At 36.6% G+C, this 21,585-nt stretch overlaps 1 protein-coding gene across 31 annotated transcripts in view; it reads left to right on the top strand.

Moving 5' to 3' along the window:
- Positions 1-998: 998 nt before the first annotated feature.
- The window catches only part of PCM1 (pericentriolar material 1), an 80,746-nt gene continuing 60,159 nt past the window's right edge, over positions 999-21,585 (top strand). For 4 of the 31 annotated variants that reach the window (XM_087856441.1, XM_087856440.1, XM_087856436.1 and 1 more), the window contains exons 1-9: positions 1,180-1,390; positions 2,987-3,056; positions 6,217-6,376; positions 11,978-12,156; positions 12,872-12,989; positions 14,659-14,904; positions 15,894-16,163; positions 17,308-17,478; positions 17,663-17,779. In XM_087856441.1, the coding sequence (XP_087712567.1) occupies positions 12,894-12,989; positions 14,659-14,904; positions 15,894-16,163; positions 17,308-17,478; positions 17,663-17,779 (900 nt within the window). In that variant the 5' untranslated portion in view covers positions 1,180-1,390; positions 2,987-3,056; positions 6,217-6,376; positions 11,978-12,156; positions 12,872-12,893. Of the gene's footprint in view, positions 1,152-1,176; positions 1,391-1,485; positions 2,027-2,297; positions 2,554-2,986; positions 3,057-6,216; positions 6,377-11,977; positions 12,157-12,572; positions 12,617-12,871; positions 12,990-14,658; positions 14,905-15,893; positions 16,164-17,307; positions 17,479-17,662; positions 17,780-19,259; positions 19,449-21,585 lie in introns of those variants that run through there. The other 27 variants (XM_087856442.1, XM_087856439.1, XM_087856438.1 and 24 more) reach the window with 20 other exon arrangements.

Here is a 21,585-nt window from a genome sequence, read left to right as displayed (position 1 = left end):
GAGTGTTAAAAAGGAAGTAGCAGGCCCCAAATGGAGTCATTTGTGCTAAACCCCACCTCAGCCAACTAAGGCTTAATACCTAACTGCAGTTTCAAGTAATATAACCTTTAACTAGTCACCCTGGAATTACTTGGTCATCAGTATGTCAGTAATCCATCTGTCAGGGCTTTCCTTTCCACTTGGGAAGGCAACATTGCCAGAAACAAAGCATTCTTTGCTAATAATTTCCTTTTTCCACCCCCTTCCTGTCTTTAAAAACATTTCCCTTTCTACAGCTCCAAGGATCTCCTTCCTATTTGCTGGATGGAATGCTGCTCAATTCATGAATTGTCGAATAAAGCCAATGAGATCTGAGAGTTCACTCAGTTGAAAAAAAAAATTTTTTTTTTAACCAAGAGAGAACCTGTCAATTTACCATCCTTGATAGAGCTACTGCTGAGATGGGAGCATAAATCAAAACAGAATTCAGGGACTAGTTTCAAGAGAAAATTTCCCTGTACTAAATTTTTATTAAAATCATCTGGTTCTTCCAAAGAAAAAGATGGACATTAATCCAAGGTGGTGTTCATTATTAACATTTGGCTTCTCTCACTGACTACCTATACGGTTAATTGGTTGAGCCAATTAACTTCCCATGATTAATCTTCACCGTGTAATATCAGCACTAGATCGCAAAGGCCCTTCTGTTTCCATCGCTTCGTAACCCGTATGTGGGTGAGCAAAAACCAGAAGAGCGACTTAGGTTTTTCTTCCCTCCCTCCGACGGGGTCTGGAGCCGACAGCCGTACAGTAAACCAGGTCGAGTCTCCTGTTTTTCCAGCTAAGGAGGAGGCTCAATCTACTTCCGCACAGGCCCAGAGCCACCAGCTCTCGGAGCAGCGCGGGGATGTTCACAGCATGCCGGGATGTGTGTTAACCCTCTCGTGACCGACGCGCGGCGCTGATAAACCAGGGTCGAAGTGGCATTCTGGGATATGTAGTCTTTGGTTGTTCGTTTGTGTAAGCGCCGCCAGGCTAAAGGGCCCGAGGTGACACCACAGACTCCGGCGGTCACATGACTCCAGCCTAGAGCGTTGATCGCACTGCGGCTCCCGCCCGGGCGAGTTCTCGCCCCCGCGCGGCCGTTGCCGAGGAGACGGCGCAGTCTCACGGTGCGTTGCCCCCTCTGCAGTCCCCCCGCCCCTCTTCTCCCACCACAATGAGATCTAAGATGGCGGTGGCTGCGGCGGTTGGCGCCGAGTAGCTAAGGTAGAGAAGGCGGCCATTGGGCCCTAGGCAGCCAAAGAACTTGTGGGCGCTCCCTGCTGCGGTCTCTAAGGGAGGACCGCTGGCGGGTCGTAGGGCCTGACCGCTACTCCACCCTTGGCAGGAGCGGCTGCTTCGTTTACAGGTAATGCTGCGCGTCCCCAGCCCTTGGCAACCAAGGGCAGCGCGGCGCAGGGCGGGAGAACAACGGCTCTGGGACACTTGCCCCTGTCGGGCCTGGCCTCGGGCCCACGCCTCTCTGTGGGCTTCTGGTCTTCTTGCTGCCAGCTTCAGGTCCCCTAAGCAGACAGTCTACCCCTTAACTCGGGCCGAACGACGCGATCTCTGGGTCAGCATCTAGGGACGCGTTAGCGTCTGCAGAACCCCCTTGTTGTTTCCCCTCCCCTCATTTTCTGGCCCCGAGGAGGAGGCCGCCCTGCGTCTCGGTTGCTCCAGGGGAATGGCCCTTGCAAGTGGAGGAAGCGGAGCGGGGGCTGTGGTTTGGTTGCCAGGGACAGGGCTCTAGTTCTCCATAGCAGGGGGCTTCAATGGCCTTCTTGTATGTGACTGCGCCCGCTCCCACCCCACTCCCAAATTCCATTCTGTGGGGCTCTCGATGTCCAGAATTTTGGGTGGAGAAGGCCAGGTGAGGAGCGACGCGACTTTTGCGTTGGGCTGCGAGCAGCGGATTTTTGCTGTCTGGGGTATTCTTAGAGCAGAAAGGCGGCGAGAGGCGTTCCTGACTTTGGCGAAGAGGTGGTGTATACTTGCGAGAGGAATGGTAATTTAACAGCTCTTCCCTTCCCCCTCCCATTGCTCCCCTTCTCCATGTCCTACTGTAGGTCCAGTAAGAAAGGGCCTAAGATGGGGAAAACTAAATGCCAAGGGGGATTCGGGGAAACATTGCTTGCTTTGCAGAAACTGGTGTTTGGGGATTGGACAGTAGGCCCTGATAGGGAGGCGGGTCATCCAAACTTTTCATCCTGCGGCCCACTCTTCAAGAGCTCGCCTTGTCCGTTTTGTTTTGTTTTTCTTTTTTTTTTTTTTTTCTTCTCTTTTGAACGGTTTGAGGTTTGTGTCCTGTGCCCTGTGAGTAACGGATCGTATTTTGGCGTTGGAAGAAGCGGGCTTTCTGGGCACCCCTATCACCCCCGCCCCATAACTGCTTTCCAGACTCCGCCTTCTGGTATTCTCTGGTTACTGGAGTGGGTGTTGTAGAGCTTCGGGTGCACCTGCTCTTTTCTTTGCCTCTTACCTTCTTGGTGAGAGTGCTGGAAACCATTACAATACTGAGTTTTTGAACTAAAGGTAAACCTTGTGTGTATATGGTGACAAGTTTATTTTCTTTTAAGTAGCTAGCTTTTTTTTTTTAATCATTGGATATACAAAGTTCTTAAATAGTTTGAGTGGCAGAAAGTTAATGACAATATGAGAAGTAAACGTTGGCATAGATATTTACATGATAATTAGGGTTAATGATTTTTATTACGTACCAAAGTAGCTATCTTAATGGATCACGTTGTTTGGTAGAATCTTACAAGTTTGGGGGATTTAAACATTTAAGTATATCACATTGTTTTCTAAAAGGATTAAAGTAACCAGTCTAAAATATTGATAAATTTGATGTTTCCTTTTCTGTTCATTTTTTAAATATTTATGTTATGTATATATAGTATTTGTTGTTCTGTAGTCCATAGTGTAAAGAATTCATTAAAGTGATTTTTTTTTTTTAAATCACAAGCAGGCAACAGCTTTGAAGTGTGAAGCAGGGAAGGAGCCGTTTCTGAGCTGTAAAACTAGTTTTTAAACAGGTAATTTGTCATCATTATATATATTATGTTCTTTGTGGGGATTTTTTTGTTTGTTTTTTTGTCTTTTGGTTTTTTAGAAGATATTATTTATTTATTTGACAGAGAGAGGGAGTACAAGCAGGGGGAGCGGCAGGCAAAGGGAGAGGGAGAAGCAGTCTCTCCAACGAGCAGGGAGCCCAGTGTGGGGGCCCAGTCCCAGGACCCTGGGATCATGACCTGAGCCGAAGGGAGACGCTTAAGGGACTGAGCCACCCACACACCCCTATGTTATTTTTCTTTATATCACAGTTGGAAGACTTTATAATGGAGACTGCTGTCAGCATACTAGTGCATAGTTGAGGGCCCACTCTGTTTAGTAAACAGACCATCTGGGTTTGCTGCCCTGTGTGCCTTTTTGGCATGCCACTTTGGTCTGCTTTCATACTTTTGCTAGAAAAGAGGCATGTCATTCCTAATTATTAAATACTAGAATAATTTAAGCAATGCCTTTTGAAATGTCTTTGTCTTCACAGAATTTTTTAGCCCATTTGAGTTTGAATTTGTCCTATAACAGCTATTGGATTGCCTCTCTTTGCAAATCGGTTTAATCTTAAGTCATTTTCTGCAACTTTTCTATTAATTGACTTTTCAAAATTTTTATTCACAAATTCCTTTACTTTTTGAACTTGCTACATATACTTTTGACTGAAGTTGTGCTTTTTTTCTTTTAGGTGTCTAAAATTAAACATTAGTTTTTATGCACAGTGCATTGTCAAATGCTGGTTGTGTACAGTTACTCTCTGACCAGCAAAAAAAGGTCAATGAAAATTTATTGAGGGAAAGTTAAGTAATTATTTGCTAAGGACATTTTAGAAATTAAATGATGATCAGAAGAAATTTTTGCTGAAAAGTGTTTTAGAAATAATTTCTTTTTTAAGAAAAGTGCCACAGTCTGAATTTAATTACACTGTTAAAATTTTAAGACAACCTTGCATTTTCAAAATATAATCTGGTATATCCTTGCTTACCATGAAAGCAGATAAGTCCTAAGTTCCCTTATGAACTAAGCCAACTATCGTGAGAAAATACAGATTGGCAGTTGATTTATATCTTTATTATACTTTTAAGTATTTTCTTTAATTGGAAGACTAATAGGACAAGAAAAATTGAACTCAGGGTAGGTCAAATGTGAGTGTGTATTAGAGTTCTTAACACTAGAGTGATATAGCAGGCACTCAGTAAAATAAAAAGAATTATAAAACCAGTTATAATTTTCTTTTTAACACGTTAGGGAGGATGGGTGAGATGGAATAAAAATATAGGGCAATTATGTTAACTCACCTTAGAAGACCTTGATTTTCTCAGTAGAGTATTTGGCTTTTTGTAAAGGAGACAAGTGTATTTGACACTTGGGAAAAATAGAAAGCGTTTGTAATAATCTCACTAGGAAATTCATTTAGAAGCCAGCAAAGTACATAGCAATACATTCATCTTACAAATTTAATTGAGTGCCTACAGTGAGTGACTTAATGACTGTAAAGTACTAGAGATATGGCAGTGAGCAAAACAGACAAAGTGCCTTATCTCATGGAGCAAACCTACATTTTGAAAGTGTGTTTGTATGTGTACAGTATAATATAGTATACCTTAATAGTGAACATAGCCAATGACATTTTATAACTATTTCTCTGCTCTTTGACAGTATGTGAGTAGAAGCAAGGAGAGCAGATAGTGGGGGTCATCCAGAGTTGAATTGATAGAATGGGCAAATAGGTGAGGAAGTTAAGGATGCTTGCAAGGCATTTTTGGAACAACTTACTTGGGTTTGTGTTTGGGGTTGAGTAAAGAAGCGAGGGATTAATGGATTCCTGGAAAGAAGAATGGCCAAGGGACTGGAAGTTTGCAGCAGGGTCCAAAGCAGTTTCAGCAAGAATGACCAAGTGAAAGTAGTAGAAAGCAAGGACTTAAGATCAGAAGGGATTTCAGAACTTCAGAATCTTGGACAAATTACCAGTCTTGAGTGAAAATGGTATTGGAATAGAGAAGATAAGAGGGATGTTGGATCTCAATTCACAGTCTTAGAAAAATCAGGAAAGTAGGGAATGACGTGGAGGGTGAAATCATTAGCCATTTATTACCAAGAAAAGTGCAAGACTGTCTTGGAGAGGACAGTAGGAAGTGGTGCCACGGTAGGGAGAGTGATATTTTTGATTACTGATTTGTTCAAAAGGGAAAGGTTAAGCATTTGTTAAATGAGATGGTCTGTAAATGTGATCCTTTCCTCATGAATCTGGGGGATGAGGAAGAGTAGTACCCCTTTTAGAAAGGATTGCTAAGGAAATAGTGCTTTTTTTTTTTTTTTAAAGATTTTATTTATTTATTTGGCAAAGAGAGACAGCCAGCGAGAGAGGGAACACAAGCAGGGGGAGTGGGAGAGGAAGAAGCAGGCTCCCAGCGGAGGAGTCTGATGTGGGGCTCGATCCCAGAACGCTGGGATCACGCCCTGAGCCGAAGGGAGACGCTTAACGCCTGCGCCACCCAGGCGCCCCAGTAAATAGTGCTTTTAGAGGGATTTGGGATTTTATTGAACCCGAAGAAGTAGGAGGAATATTGGGAAACAGATGGAGGATGTAGGAAGTTTGTTTGTAATGGTCCAGTGGAAGGGGATGATAGGAAGAGCTGATAACAGTGAGTATGGGACAGGCAGCAAAGACTGAGATTCCAAGTTAGCGTGGTAGCAGGGCCTACAGATACATTTGGATGTTATATGTAACCCATGACAAGGAAGCAATAGGTTTTGAATATAAACTGTAGGGGGGCAGAGGTCTTAGCAAGCAGAATTTAACTGACCTCAGTGTTCTCGCTTCTTTGAGCAAGAGCATATTTTTGTTGATATGAAATGCTCTACACAGAATAACTATATTGTAAGGTAGACCTAATGCAATAGTTGGTACATAGTGAGGTCGAATAAAATTTTTGTTGACTGAAATAGTGTTATGTTTTGTTGCAGGTTTTTTATCCCCTTCCCCTCAATGTCTTAATAGTTTCTATTTTTTTTAATTTGAAGAGGGTAATTACAGAGATATCTTAAGGTCCAAAAATTTATTGAAATTTTTAGAAAGTCTTAAATTGAAAGTGCTATGGAAAAGATCCTGTGTGATTTTTTTTTTTTTTTTTTTAGGTACTTGACCATCTTAAGTACAGAGAAGAAATCGAGAAGTTCCTCAAATGAAATTGACTAAACAACACATAAAACCAAATACTCATTTTCTTCTCAATTTCTATTAAAAGTGCTTAGTACATTTGGACACTGTATGAAGACTTTCAAAACAGTGTACCAGGTATTTTTATAATTAGTAAAGGAAATACCCTAATTAATGCAACCTTTAGAAAACTTGTACATATATATATAGTACCACCTTTGATTATTTTGTGACTCTTAGTAAATATTTAGAAAAAAACTATACTTCCTACATTATTTTATTAGGATGAGTATTTCTAAAACCTTCATTTACAGTTGTCAAGATGGTATTTCCGGAGATGGTTAGGAGTAATTTAATGCCATTTCAGAGATAATATCTGAATTTAAATATTTTAGAAAAATAGTACTTTTTCTTGATTAGTTTTTTCTTAGTTATTTCAGAGATTAACCTTGGTGAGTCATAGGTTATTTCTGTGGCAGTTAATACCGTAATTGTGTGTGTGTGTGTATAAATACTTTTCTATGGTAAGAATCCTGTGACAGGGTTTTCTTCAAAAAGATCAGTCACAGAAAGTTTATAAATTGCCATAGTATTTTTGCATTTTGTATCTTTGCGAGATAAGGGAGCCAGATAGGGCTGTCAAAAACAGCTAAATGAAACTTTTGATTAGTTTCAACTTAGTTTAGTAGGTCATAGCATGGGTAAAAGTGCTTGTTTAAAGTAGAAGAATTTTACTTTTATCCCTGTTCTTCCCATACCATCATCCATGACTTGTGCTGATTGTTTTCCAGTGGCTTCAGCTTTTCCATTTTATTGTCTTTCTATTAAACCTGCCTGGCAAAATCCCCCACCTTGAATGGATTCAGTGGAGTATTCTACCAGGGCTGATGAGCACTGCTGGGGAAAAAATTCACATTGTAGATTCGTGATATCTGTGAACGTTCTCTGCTCTCACCTGAGTCCTTAGTGCTGTCCACAGTCATTCTCCTTTACTCTTCTCACATCTCTCAGACACTGCTGTCTCACCCTCACATTTAAGGATCAGTCCTTTCTACTTCACATCACTTACAGACTCCCTCAGCTTCTTACCCACAGATCTGCTAACTAGCCTCTATCTACTTCCATCCTTCCCTCCTTTCCCTTTGTTCAACGAAAGATGTTCTTTTGTCTAAAGTTCGTCACTTTTCTTACCACCTTGGATCCCAGTTGCTACCGCTTTTTCGGAGACCACACACTATCTCCTCTCTTTTTTGCCTCTTCAAGATCTTCCTCTACTACCTCTTGGCCAACAAATTTTAAACATGCTTTTAACAAAACTTTTCTCATGCCCATCTCTGCCTGCTTCCCTTCATAGACTAATTCCTTGAAAAAATTACCTAATGACTTCTTTTATTTTTACCTTTCCCCATCAATAAATGCATTCCAGTTACGGGATTGACCCTCCCCACCCTGCTGTAATTGCTCGTACTAAGGTTATCAGTAACCTCCTTGTTGCTAAATCCTAGTGGACACTTCTTAGTACTTTTTTAATGTGATAAAGTAACATTTGGCATTCTTACTGATATCCTCCTTTATACACTTCTGCCTTTTCCAGCACACTCTCCTGGTTTCCCTTCTGTCTTTTTCTGCTTTTTTCAGTGTTCTTTTCCTGTCTCTTAAATGTCCGTGTTGGTCCAGTCTCAGTCTCATTCTCTTCCTCTTCTCCCCGTCCCTTCTGTGCCACTTCAGGTACTTTCCTGAGCAGATGACTAGCAAATCTCTCTCCAGCCTAGAGTGCACGGCAAACCCAGCATTGCTAAAACTGAACTCATCATCTTTTCTCAACAAAAATCTGTTCCTTTTCCAGTCACCATACACCCAGTTGTTCAAGCTCAAAACCTAGGACTTATCCTTGAACAGCTTTCTCACTGGCTCATCTTCCATGTTGAAATAGTCACCAAGTCTATTGGAAGCCTACTTGAATTGGTCTTCTTCTCTATATACCTAGTATTTTATTATTAGAAGTCTTTCCATATAATAGTTTAAAATAATAATAATAAAAACTATGAATAATAACAATGTGTCTACAGAATAAAATTTAGAAGGCAGGCACCTGTTTCTAAAGGTGACTTGGAGGTGGAAGAGGAAAATACTTGCCTGTGTTTTCTACATTTTATAGGGGGAGATTTTTACCTTCTTAGATAAATCAGCTATTACTATGTTGAGAATTGATCAACATGCAATTATTTCTTTAGCTTCATAGTAATAGTTGTATAGGAATGTACCTTTTAAACACATTTGATATCATTAAGTTATTAAATATTCTATTCTCATATGAGTGTTTATCTCATCACAATGTAACTATAGACAAAGTTGTTTATTCTGTGAATTCAATAGACTTTATATAGTAAGTGGTCTTTAAAAAGATTTTTTAAAATTGGACCTATTTTTCCCAAACTAATTTTAATATTTAGTTTTTAAATTGTTTTAAAAACTTACCTTAATAGTGTTCAAAGTCATGTAGCCTATAAATAGGTTCTTAGAAGCTCTTCATTTTAGAGGGAATTCATCATAATATAAAAATAAAATGTAAAACATTATCTCTCCAAATATATTTTTAATTTATCTTAAAGTAAATTTTATTACTCTACTAATAGAAAGCATAGCATACACTATTTTAGCAAAAAATTGGTATGTAAGAGTTTTTACTTGAATACCTTCATAACTTTTCCATTCTAATTTATGTTTTACAGTTAGCTTCTAGTACTTCTGAAGATGGTATTGCCTCTACTGCATATGTAGTTTTTGGAGCGCCTGTTCTTTAGTATTATAAATTATATTGGTACATCTAGGAAATAGGTGCAAAATGATTCATCTAAATGTCATTTCAGCTCATTGGACATACCTCTCTGTGGGTATCAGTTATTTTGTAAAGTTCTTAAATATATTTCTAGTGTAAAAAACAATGCAAGGTATTGCTAAAAGTATATGAGAAGATGAGAAAAATGATCACATTAGTACCCCCACAACCAACAGTTGCTTTTATGCAAGCATTTTAGTATATGTTCTTAGTTGTTTGTTTTTTTAAGATTTTATTTATTTATTTGACAGAGACAGCGAAAAGAGGGAACACAAGCAAGGGGAGTATGAGAGGGAGAAGCAGGCTCCCACCGAGCTGGGAGCACGATGTGGGCTCGGTCTGGGGTCATGACCTGAGCCCTGAGTCGAAGGCAGACGCTTAACAGCTGAGCCGCCCAGGCGCCCCTCTTAGTTTTTTTAAATCTATGTGCAAGTTTTCATATTGCTTTTTTTCCTCTTTTATATTCGATATTATAAACATGGGCAATATCATCGTTCAGCCTTCATAATTATATATGTTTTGGAGGGTACTCTTTCCTAATAGCATCCAGCCTGTGGTTTAACATTTAGTTTGTTTTCAGTTTATCACAGTTGTAACATAATGAACTATTTCCTGCATTATAGTTCCCCATTCCCTCGTTTCTTGTATTAGCTCTGGAGGGAGAGAATTACTGGGTCAAAACTCAATTTCCCAGTTCTTGATATGGTATTGCCAAAATGCTTTCCAGAAAGGTTATGCCAGTTTATGCTTTCACCATAGTGACTGAGAGTTCCAGTTTCCCTTTGCTGTCATCAGAATTAGGAAATATGTGTAATATAGTAAATTTAATAGTCCCTCATTTTAATTTGCTGCTGAACTTTATTAACATTTTTATCATTTTATGTTTATGGACTTCTTTTTAAATAACCTGTTTATACTTACTTTTCTTGGGTTTTTAGTGTTTTATTTTTCTTGTTTTTCCCCATAAATTCTTTATATAGTAAATATATTGAGTGTATACTTCATATTTCTTTCAGATTTTCCTCCTGATTTGTCATTTACTATTTATTCTCCATAAACTTGGGATTTACTTTTATGTGAATAAAATCTGTTAAACTTTTTCCCTTTTATTTCTGCATTCCATATTTGTAAGATCTCGATTTTTAAAGCCCATCCTGTTTTCCTGCTTGTCTGTCTGTTGTTTGATTTTTTTTTTAATCTTCCTGATCTGTTTTTAATCTAGTTACTATCTTGGTGTTATGGTACAAGGCAGTCTTTTTCAATTGGGAGAGAATTAAGCTCTAAGGCATCTATTGTTTACTGTGAATTAATTCCTCTTCTATGTCTGAAATGGTACTGGGCATGTACCATCCTTGGGAGAATTGAAAATATTGTTACTCAGAACATTTTGCTGTGTTCTGTATTGAGATGAAGGATTCTAGTTGAGAAATGCTGTTAAATCTCTAAATAATCTTTTTCAAAATTATTAACAAATTGTCCCTTCAGGTGAATAATCCTACATCATCATACATCATAGTATTTTTGTGAGGATTAAATGATAGAATGCCTGCAAAATATTTGGCATGGTGCCTGGCATATAGTAAACAAAATAGAGGTCAGCTGTGATTGATTAATTTTCCTCATTACATTTTTCTTTTGGGTATATTTCAGGATTTTGTGGGGGGTGATATTTAATCATATAGGTACTCAATATGATTGAATATCTCTTGGGACTAGTTTTCTACTCGCCTAACCTCTATTGCTACTTTTGCTTTTATTTTTCAGATATTTAAATTTTTTATAAATATTTTACTTATTAGAGGGAGAGCACAAGCTTGGGGGGGGGAGTGGGAGAGAGAGAAGTAGACTCCCCTGCTGAGCAGGGAGCCTGACATGGGGCTTGATCCCAAGATCAACTGACCGAGCCACTCAGGTGCCCCAGATATTTAAGTTTTTTATACTGACTTGTTTTGTCAGGTTCTAAGAAGAATCCCGTTGGGAATTCATTAAGTCTATATTTAGAAAAAAAAATGGTATGTTTATAAAATTTGTCCTCCCATGAGGGAAGATAGTTTGTTTTTCTACTTAGAAAATTTTCTCTTACATTGTTTTATAGTTCACTGGTGCTTCTTTACTTAGGGCAAAATCTACATTATTCCTAGATGTTTTTTTTTTTTTTTGTCACTATTATAAGTGGCATCATTTTTCTCTAGTATATTTTCTGTGTGGTTGTTGGTGATACTTTGAAGTTCTTTGTTTTTTAATGCATATTTTTAAGAATATCACCTTTTGTATTCTCAGTGTTAATATTTCTGTTTCATGTTTTTCCATTTTGTAGAATTTTAAAAACAATGCTAAATAACTGATGTGTGACATTCTTGTTTTGGTCTTTATTTTAATAGGGATGTTCTTTATTTCTTATTTTAATATTGTTGGCTATTGGTTTAAAGTATATACTTCTTTCAACTCCTTGGAAAATTATTAAAGTAATATGTGTTCATTGATAAAAAATAACAAATAGTATAATAGTATATGTAACTGTAAGGAAGTATCAGTGCATTTGTACTTTTTAAGATTTTTTCAAATTTAGTGTTGAATTTTATCACCATTTTTTGAGATGATAAAATTTAACTTCTCTGTAATCTATTAATATATTATTCTAATAGATATTCTAGCATTAAAACATCTCTGCAATAATTCCTACTCTGTCATGGATGATAATGCTTTTAATTTTTTGCTCTAGTGAATGAGATAAGTTGGGATTTTACAGTCAAAGTAACTCGGATATGTATTCCTTTTTGACATTTTTAGCTGAGTGACCTTGGAGAAATTAACTTCTTTTAATGTTAGTGTTATTTGTAAAATCAGAAACCTATTATAACCCTACTGTCTAATGGCTTTCTCTGCCCCTTGAATTCTAGATAAAGTTATCTACCCATCTCTTTCGCTCAGTCCTTCTCCAACTTGCGCAGTTCCACACCCAGTGGAAAGCCAGAGTCCTCCACAAGGTTATGTAGAAATCTCATTTTCTGCTGATCATCTCTATTTCTGAACGTCTGCTTCTGCCATTGCTCTTTCTTTTCTCATCTCTTTGACCCAGGTATGAAATTCAGTACCTTCCTGGATATTCACAAAATCCTCATTTTTTTTTTTAGTGGGGAGAATTTGCAACTTTGTTAGACTAGTCAAGATTTAGGGAAAACTGTGAGGTAGCAGCAATATAATTTAAAGTAAAGCAATAGGCATCATGCTTCTTAAATGTTTTAAGCCGCTGTATTGGCTTTTATTGCCCATTCACCCACCTAGGCCTGCTTCTCTCTCTGTCTTTTTATCTTGCTTACCACTACATTCCTGCTAAAACCAAACTTTTCTCCATGCAGAGCATTTCTACCCTCTTTGAAACTTTGACACAAAACAAATTCCCAGGTCTTTGGGAATATTAGTTTTTTTTCCTAAGAGCAGTTTTGGTTCCAGACATTAATAACTTTTTTCCTGCCTCATTGCTCTGCCTTTTAGGACTGTGTTCAATTAATTAAATAAAATAGCCTGAAAGCATGCAGGTCAGTACACATATTGGATTTTTTGAAATTTTTCTTCCCCTTCCCATCACTCCAGCTACTTAACTCATGTTAATTATAATATGTGTATGGCAGCTAAATCAATTTGTCTATGATGGGTGGTTGACACTACCTCTTTTTATTTCATAAAATCAACTTTTCTGAGATTCTTTTATGTCACTAAGCTTCATGGAATGATTTAAAAATTAGGAGTTTGTTTTTATGTGTTAAAAATGTTAGTTTTCACTTGTTTTGCAGAAAATTAATTGGTAAAACCAGGATGGCCACAGGAGGAGGTCCTTTTGAAGAAGGTGTGAATGATCAGGATTTACCAAACTGGAGCAATGAGGGTGTTGATGACCGACTCAACAATATGGTATGATAACTTATTATTGATGGTGTATCATTAACTACTAATGATAAAATGAAACTTTCCCCTGACTTAGCCAAATCAAATTCGCTGAGACTCTTTGTAAACACATTTTTTTCTTGCTGGGCAAGACATTAAATGACCCTGGGCTATTTGTTACATTATTTGAAGAGAGTCTTGTTTGCAGGTAACAGATATCAACCTGAATTATCTTAAGCCAAAAAGATTTATTAGAAGTGTATAAAGATGTTTTATGGAAAACAAGTTAAACACATTAAAACACTATAGCTGGGTTTTAGGAGGGGACTAGAAAAAGGAACTAGAAAATTGTCAAGAATTGCTTTTTCATTGCCCTGACTCTTTGCTTCTGAGTGCCTTTGCTTAACACAACTTTCTTTTCACAGACCAGCTTTCGCTCTCCTCTGGTTCATGTAATACGTGGCTGACCCTTTATTCTAAAGCTTTCAGTTATCGCCTCAATTATATACTGAGTAGTTATCTTTTAGTTCTGATTTGAAATTTTAAAATATGATTATCCCAGTTTGGATTAGATATGCATCTCTTTTCCAATCATCTGTGGCCAGGAAGGGGTAGGGTATGGATTGGGGTGGAGGGACAGTTCGTAGAGAAGGGAGTTGTGTTATAAATGAGGAGAATATCCCAAAAGGTTTTACTGTAGTAAAACTAAATGATTCTTGGGGCGCCTGGGTGGCTCAGTCGTTGCCCCTCTGCCTTCAGTTCAAGGCGTTATCCCAGGGTCCTGGGATCAAGCCCTGCATCGGGCTCCCTGGGAGCCTGCTTCTTCCTCTCCCATCCCCCTGCTTGTGTTTCCTCTCTCGCTGGCTGTCTCTCTCTCTCTGTCAAATAAATAAATAAAATCTTTAAAAAAAAAAAAAAACAGCTAAATGATTCTTCCAATATGATTAAGGTAGGACTTTATAGACCTTTTTGTTGAATGACTTTGGTTATGTGGGTATAACTAAGTAAATGAAAATATTTTCACATTAAAACATGAATCATTTTTGTCATTTCATGTCAGGTCTTATCATGTAGTACATAATTGCCTGTGAAAAGTAAGAATAGTTATGTTTATTGCTTACTATATCCTAGGCACTGTGCTAGATGTTTCATGAATGTTATTTTTAATCATATTTTAAAGGTGACACTATTTTAGAGATTAGGAAACTGAGACTATCGGAAGTTAAGTAAATTGCCTGGGTCACACAGTGAACATTTCTTCAGATAACAATAATTACTTTAGAATCTAGGTTGATTCCGGATCTGTCTTATACACACTGATTTTAAAGGAGGCCAGTAAAGGTATCTATAATTTATTTTACTATCCAACTTATAAATGGTAGGGAACCATTTTTAAAAATGCTTTTGAAAATATTCAGACTGACTCTAGGGTTGGAGTTTGGCATTTATGTTTGTTTAAAGATCTATGATGGAAAGTAATCTATTTTCTGAAGGACTGTCTATGAAATTTAGGCTAGATGTAATGGCATGGGGGAACACATTAGTAGAAGTAAATAATTTTCTCTAAGGCTGTATGTTTATGTGAAAAATGTTTTGTCATTTTTAACTTTAAGGCTGACTAAAAATTTTTAAGCATATCAAATTACTTTCCTGGTTTGATAGAGGCAGATTAACTTTTGCCTTTACTTTTTTAAAGGATTGGGGTGGCCAACAGAAGAAAGCAAATAAATCATCAGAAAAGAATAAGAAAAAGTTTGGTGTGGAAAGTGATAAAAGAGTAGCTAATGATATTTCTCCGGAGTCATCACCAGGAGTTGGAAGGCGAAGAACAAAGACTCCACATTCATTTCCACACAGTAGATATGTGACTCAGATGTCTGTTCCAGAGCAGGCAGAATTAGAGAAACTTAAACAGCGGATAAACTTCAGTGATTTAGATCAGGTTTGTGAATTATTTTAAAAATCAAGTTATAACTATGGGAAATATTTAGAATGGATTAAATAATTTGTCTTAAGAATAAAAAGTGAGCTCTTTATTTCCTTTTTCTTAGTTCTTGTGTATATGGAAAGAATTTAGTGGTGGTGGTATTACGTTCTTTGGAGGGCAGCAAAGACTTTATTTCTGAACTTGCTAAGGACAGGTGTTTTGACTTTATTACTAATACTCTATGACTCATGTAAGTCATTTCATCATGAAACTAAATTTTACATGCTCATAACTGAATAAGATTGCTATTAAGCAAAAGGGAAGATCCAGTTTAGAATATTTATCATTGGCTAAGTGTGGATGTTCTGGATTACCTCAAGTTTAAAATAAAACTCTGGTTGGTATTATAATCACTGAAGTAAAATTTGGAACTAAAAGTAATGAACTCTTAACAAATGTTTTATTGTCACATCAATGCTTTAGAGAGATAAATAGTTTACCAAATATGCATAAAGGTATGTTCAAGTCTGGTGTGTTGATGGTGGTGATCACATGTCATTTAGTCATCTGTTTATAATTACTGAACGTTTACTATATACCAGGCACTGAGCTGAGCACTTTTCAGGCAGTGTTTCATCTAGACCCATCCTAATGCTGATGTTTGTATTAATTAAGATCTACTCATTGGTTCCAAAGCCCATACAGAATTCGGTGAAGAAGTATGATTAGCAATGTGAGTTATAAATAGGGTTTGTAGTCCTAGTACTTCATTTATACTGATCTTGCTCATATTCATCAGTTGAATTATGTCTGACAAAATGAGGAATAAGGAGGCATTGATCAAATTTTGATATTTTAGTAAAAGACTTTTGTAGATTTGAATCTTATGGACAGAGCTGTTTATGTATACTTAATTAATATGGTAAAACTGATCAAGAACATTGGAATTTTTTTTTAATTGTAAAATTAATGTTTGTGGGATTTGGTTTCTTTTTCATATGTAGAGAAGCATTGGAAGTGATTCTCAAGGTAGAGCAACAGCTGCTAACAACAAACGTCAGCTTAGTGAAAACCGAAAGCCCTTCAACTTCTTGCCTATGCAGATTAATACTAACAAGGGCAAAGACGCTGCTATAAGTCCTCCAAAGAGAGAAATGACTGGATCAGCCCAATGTAAAGAGTTGTTTGCGTCTGCTTTAAGTAATGACCTTTTGCAAAACTGTCAAGTCTCTGAAGAAGATGGAAGAGGAGAGCCTGCAATGGAGAGCAGCCAGGTGAAAAATGCTTCTTTTGCTCTTTGCTTTCATGAGCTCCAAAGCAGAAATACTGAGATTAAGAAAGTTTTACTGGGTTATGCACATAGGACTTTTAGCCAAGTACTTCTGGACTCTCCTTATTAATCTCTCAGATTTATTCAATATAGTGTAAATTTCTTTTTACCCAAAATGATTGTAGAAATGGAATATTGTAAATTAAGGCTTCTGTTTACCTGCCAAAGGCTGTGTGCCAATTTTTTAGTAAAGAGGAGTTTGAAACAATGGGATTAGTAGATTGTAAGAATTTTTTTAAATGGTTATATAGTTCTTTTGAAAAGTACTTTCAAAAGTATATTACTTTTACTTAAAAGGCAATAATACATAAACATTAGAAAAACTTTACATAAATAATAGTTTAAAGGCATGCAGTTTTGTGAGTTAAATTTTTCAGGTAACGTAAATTAAAACTAATTTTGAATTTTTTAATTTTTTTTAATTTTTTTAATTTTTATTATTTTTTTAAGATTTTATTTATTTATTTGACAGAGAGAAACAGCGAGAGAGGGAACACAAGCAAGGGGAGTGGGAGAGGTAGAAGCAGGCTTCCCGCCAAGCAGGGAGTCCGATGCGGGGCTCGATCCCAGGACCCTGGGATCATGACCTGAGTCAAAGGCAGATGCTTAATGGCCGAGCCACCCAGGCGCCCCTAATTTTGAATTTTTAAATTCACAGTAATTGGAGTTGTTAGTATTGCCAGTTATGTTTCGGTTAAATTCTAAATTTGATTCAGAACTTTTGCATGTATGAATTCAAATGATAAACCTAGGTAACTCTTTGGTTACTATATTTGAAATAAAAAATATGTAGAAGTCGGGGCGCCTGGGTGGCACAGTGGTTAAGCGTCTGCCTTCGGCTCAGGGCGTGATCCCAGCGTTCTGGGATCGAGCCCCACATCAGGCTCCTCCACTATGAGCCTGCTTCTTCCTCTCCCACTCCCCCTGCTGTGTTCCCTCTCTTGCTGGCTGTCTCTATCTCTGTCGAATAAATAAATAAAATCTTTAAAAAAAAAATATGTAGAAGTGTTGCTATGGAATTCATTATGCTCACTTTTACATACTGTTTATTTTCATGCTTTTTTTTCCCCCAAATGTTTTTCATGCAGATTGTAAGCAGGCTTGTTCAGATTCGTGATTACATTACTAAAGCTAGTTCCATGCGGGAAGATCTTGTAGAGAAAAATGAAAGATCTGCTAATGTTGAGCGCCTTACACATCTAATAGATCACCTTAAAGAACAAGAAAAGTCATATATGAAATTTCTCCAAAAAATCCTTGTAAGTTTTGGACCTTTTAAATAATGTGTTGAGTTATTTTTCTGGTATATTAGTGTACATATGCTGATGACATTCTGATTCCACCCCAGAGGAATTATATATTTTCAAAAAATCGTGCCATCCATTATAACATTTTATTGCCCTTTTTAATAGTTGTATGATTTATACCACTAAAATATTTCAGGCTAGAGAAAATGAGGAGGAGGATGTTCGGACTATAGATTCAGCTGTGGGATCTGGTTCTGTAGCTGAGAGCACATCGCTAAACATAGATGTGCAGTCTGAGGCTTCAGATACCACGGTAAGCGGCTTTTTGGTAATTAAAAGTGCTGGAAATGAAGATTTAAACTTTCCTCCCATTTTTCAAGATGATATTTTTTATAGGCATTCCTTAATGAAAAGTATATTTCAGGGAAGAAACCCTCAAATTGTTAATGCTGTATATATTGTTTTAAAACATGGAAGTATAAAAGTTTTACTTACATTAAACACTTTTCATGGTTGATTTAAAAATCTCATTTGTGATATGCTTGCAGAAACACAGTTTTTCTATTGGTTTCATTAAGCACAGCTTCACTCATTTCAAGAAGCATTGGGAAAGTTAAAATTTATCATGAGTATAAGAGCTAGAAGTACAAAATATCATTACTAAGTATATTGTCTCTTGGAAAAATCTCCCAAGATTTTGGTATTGAGGACTCATTTGAAGGCTACTAGGATTTTTTATACTTCGGGCTAGCTTTGAACTATAGCAAAACCAGACGACTGAAGCATGGAAACGGAATTGGAACCAGGGTATCATTTACATTATGATTTATTCATGGTGAGAAAAATAAAATTTCTAACTCTGCAAAATGAAATTTATCAAAATACTGTCTTTTGGAAAAATAATCAGAAATTTAAAGAATTTTGAGGAAAGCTTTGTAAAATAAACTTAGTTCATAGGAGGTAGTGTGCTTCAAAACTAGTATGCTTTTAAGCATTTTTAACAGGTGCACTTATAACCATGCATTAGTAAACTTGAAAACCTGTTACCAGTAAAGCTTTTCTTATGGAATATAACCATGTATGTCCATCTTTTGTTTCTGAGATATGTTCCAAAATACCACTCAGCATGAGAAATTTGAGGGTTTGTTTCCATTTAGTGTTGACCTGCATAGTTTCTTATCTGCCTCCTTTCTGTTCCCTGCCCTTCCTAGAAATTTGAAGAGGAAATTTGAATTTTTCTCCTACATTGTTTTCACCAGGAGATAGATATTCAGAGGGCTTGATGCAGACAACTGTTGAAAATAGATTCTGTTGTGGGGAAATTGTTTTTCTGATTACAGTGGTGCTGGGAATAATGTTTTTCCTCACATTTCATTCTTGCAGAAATGGAGGAATTGGGGAATATGGGTAAAGGAATTCTGTTGGGGAGGGGCAGGAAATGGTATAGTTAATTATTTTTATTTATATACTAGCGTATATAGCGTTCACTGTGATGAGAATATTTTTCGTAACATAAAATGACAAAGTTGATATTAATAACAGCAGAATAAATGTTAAAATATGCTCCAGTTGTTATATAGTTTGGAAATTGCCTATTATATGATATTTGATTATAGTAAGCATTAGTCTAGTCTACAGAGATTTAAGTCTTAAGTTATTGCCACTTGGGGGGAGGGTGGATTGATTTTGAAAGAGATGGATTGGTAAATTTTTTGTATTTATTCACGAGGCTGGCTTGTATGTTAAACAGGAGTTTGTATTAAGAAATTAATATGCTACACTATTTAATAAAGGAGGCATCTTTTAGTCTGAGAATTCGGCCGTGCATTGAGGACAAACTAGGGAATTCAGCTTCACAAGAACAGGTTTCAGACATTGACGTTACCACAAGTCCAAAAGGGAAAGGTGACAGAACTCCTCAGAATGACAGGGAACTGAGGCCTAATAGGAAATATAGCCGAAAACGTGGATTTCCCTCAAAGGTATATTTCACAATATTAATTTGGGAAGTCTCTGTATGAGCACCTCTTTTGTTCACATTTCCTCTTCCTTATTTGCCTTTCTGTTGTTACTATTACTCTTAAATATATATGCTATTAACACGGATAATTATACTGTAATTTGCCTTAGTAAAATGGTCTCCCTTAGTGTTTTTATTTATTCTTCTCTGTTTTCCTATACTCCTTTCCATGGATTATATGTGGCAGCAGTATTTAATTTGCATTAACAAAGGACTTAATCCATTTTCTTTTTTTTGTTGTTGAGAACTCAAAATAGAACTTTCTTAAACCTTAACCATTAGTTGCCTTTTGTTTCTTGATATTTGTATTCATGGATGAACATGGTACTTTTAAATTTTGTCTTAATTCTTGCAGTCATTCATTAAAGAAAAAGAAAATGGAGTAAGCTGTTAGCTTTCCTGTCTTTCTAAGAATGCAGTATTTTTATAGTGCTTTTTTTTTTCATTTGTGGTTTATATTTTATTGGAAACCCCTTCCATTCTTTTTTTTTTTTTTTTTAAATACTTAAGCAAAAAAAAAAATGTTGCTTGGTAATGTTTCTGCTGGTTTTTTTCCTCCAGTGTTTACTCTAAATTTTCCATGATTTGCATAAAGCACTCAGGAAAGGTTTAAAGACAACTCTTTGTGTATTTACACTTAAAACAAGTTTCAATAAAAGCATTTATAAGAAAGCGCTCATATCCATTTGGCAGGAGTCAAATACTATTTTAATAAATGTAGATTAGGGGCGCCTGGGTGGCTCAGTCCTTAAGCGTCTTTGGCTCAGGGCTTGATCCCAGCGTTCTAGGATGGAGCCCCGCATCAAGCTCCCCCTCTGGGAGCCTGCTTCTTCCTCTCCCACTCCCCCCTTCTTGTGTTCTCTCTCTCGATGGCTGTCTCTCTCTCTGTCAAATAAATAAATAAAATCTTTTAAAAAAATAAATATAGATTAGACTAATTTGTTTTATTAGTAGCTTATATTAACTAGGACTGTTTTTATTTTGTTATGCACTTTTTTTTTTTTGGCTGTTTAAAAATGACAAAACCTCTAAGTATTTTGGCTTTTTTTTTTTTCTTGGCTCCCATAAGAATTTGAGGATACAGTTTGAAATCAGCTAAGATGATCTTACTATGAAATATTAAAGCAAAAGGTGCCCAATACAACAGAAGAGTAAATTAACTAGCTGATTATTTTTGAAACTAGTAGCATTGGAGAAGAGAAAGTGTGAGACACGATAAATATTCTTTGGAACTTACTGTTCTCTTTAAGTCTTCTGAACAGTGAGTGACAAACAGAAAAATCTTTCAGTTTTTTTTTCTAAGGTGATATATTTACTTTTAAAAACCATTTTTCTGTTTCTCAGTTTCCTTGAATAATAGCCTTATAAATGAATATTGCTCACTGTTGAACTTTCTAATTGGAGTTTATTCCAATTGATTCTCTTTAATCTTTTGATTCTTAGGGCCATCCTAGGGGTAGTTCTATCAGTATTCTACTCATAATATTATTTGATTATTTGAAAAAACTCCTCATTCTCACCAACTGACTTTATTTTTCCTCTGCTGTGCAGAACTATGTTCTCCCCACCTCACCTTCATTCCCTACTTATCATCCTTTCAAAATGTCATATTCTGTTAGGAGAGTAGGAAAAAAGTTGAGATTCAGAGCTTAAGCAGCCTTGTGAGTTGCAGCTTGAAAGGAAGTGGTTGATATTCTCCAGCTACTTACAAGGACAGAATCCATTTTATGGAATATTTTATAGACATGATGACACTTTGCATGCTTTTTTAAAAAGAAGCCTTCCACCCGTGCCCTCATTATTTTCCCATACTCCTCTTTCCTGCACATTCACTTGCAGCTTTTAGAGACTTCATTAAGCTTTTTAAAATATCACCTACTCTTTTTTTTTGCTATTATTTTCATCATTTCTAGTTATTTCATGCGGGCTGACTTTGTCTCCCAGACCAGACTATGTTTCCTTAGACATGGTATCTTAGACTTTTGTATTTAAAACTATGTAAGCACATAATTTTGGGGCAGGCAGTATGGTGTGGTAAACACCAGCCTTCACCTTAGGAACCTGACTTGCCCTGTGATATTGGATAAATCACAGCTTTA

This window comes from Ursus americanus, chromosome 27, assembly GCF_024610735.1.
Source record: "Ursus americanus isolate L20-20 chromosome 27, mUrsAme1.1.p, whole genome shotgun sequence".
NCBI classification, from domain to species: domain Eukaryota; kingdom Metazoa; phylum Chordata; class Mammalia; order Carnivora; family Ursidae; genus Ursus; species Ursus americanus.
The sequence above is the reverse complement of the archived record's forward strand: the minus strand, read 5'-3'. Positions and strand labels throughout refer to the sequence as shown.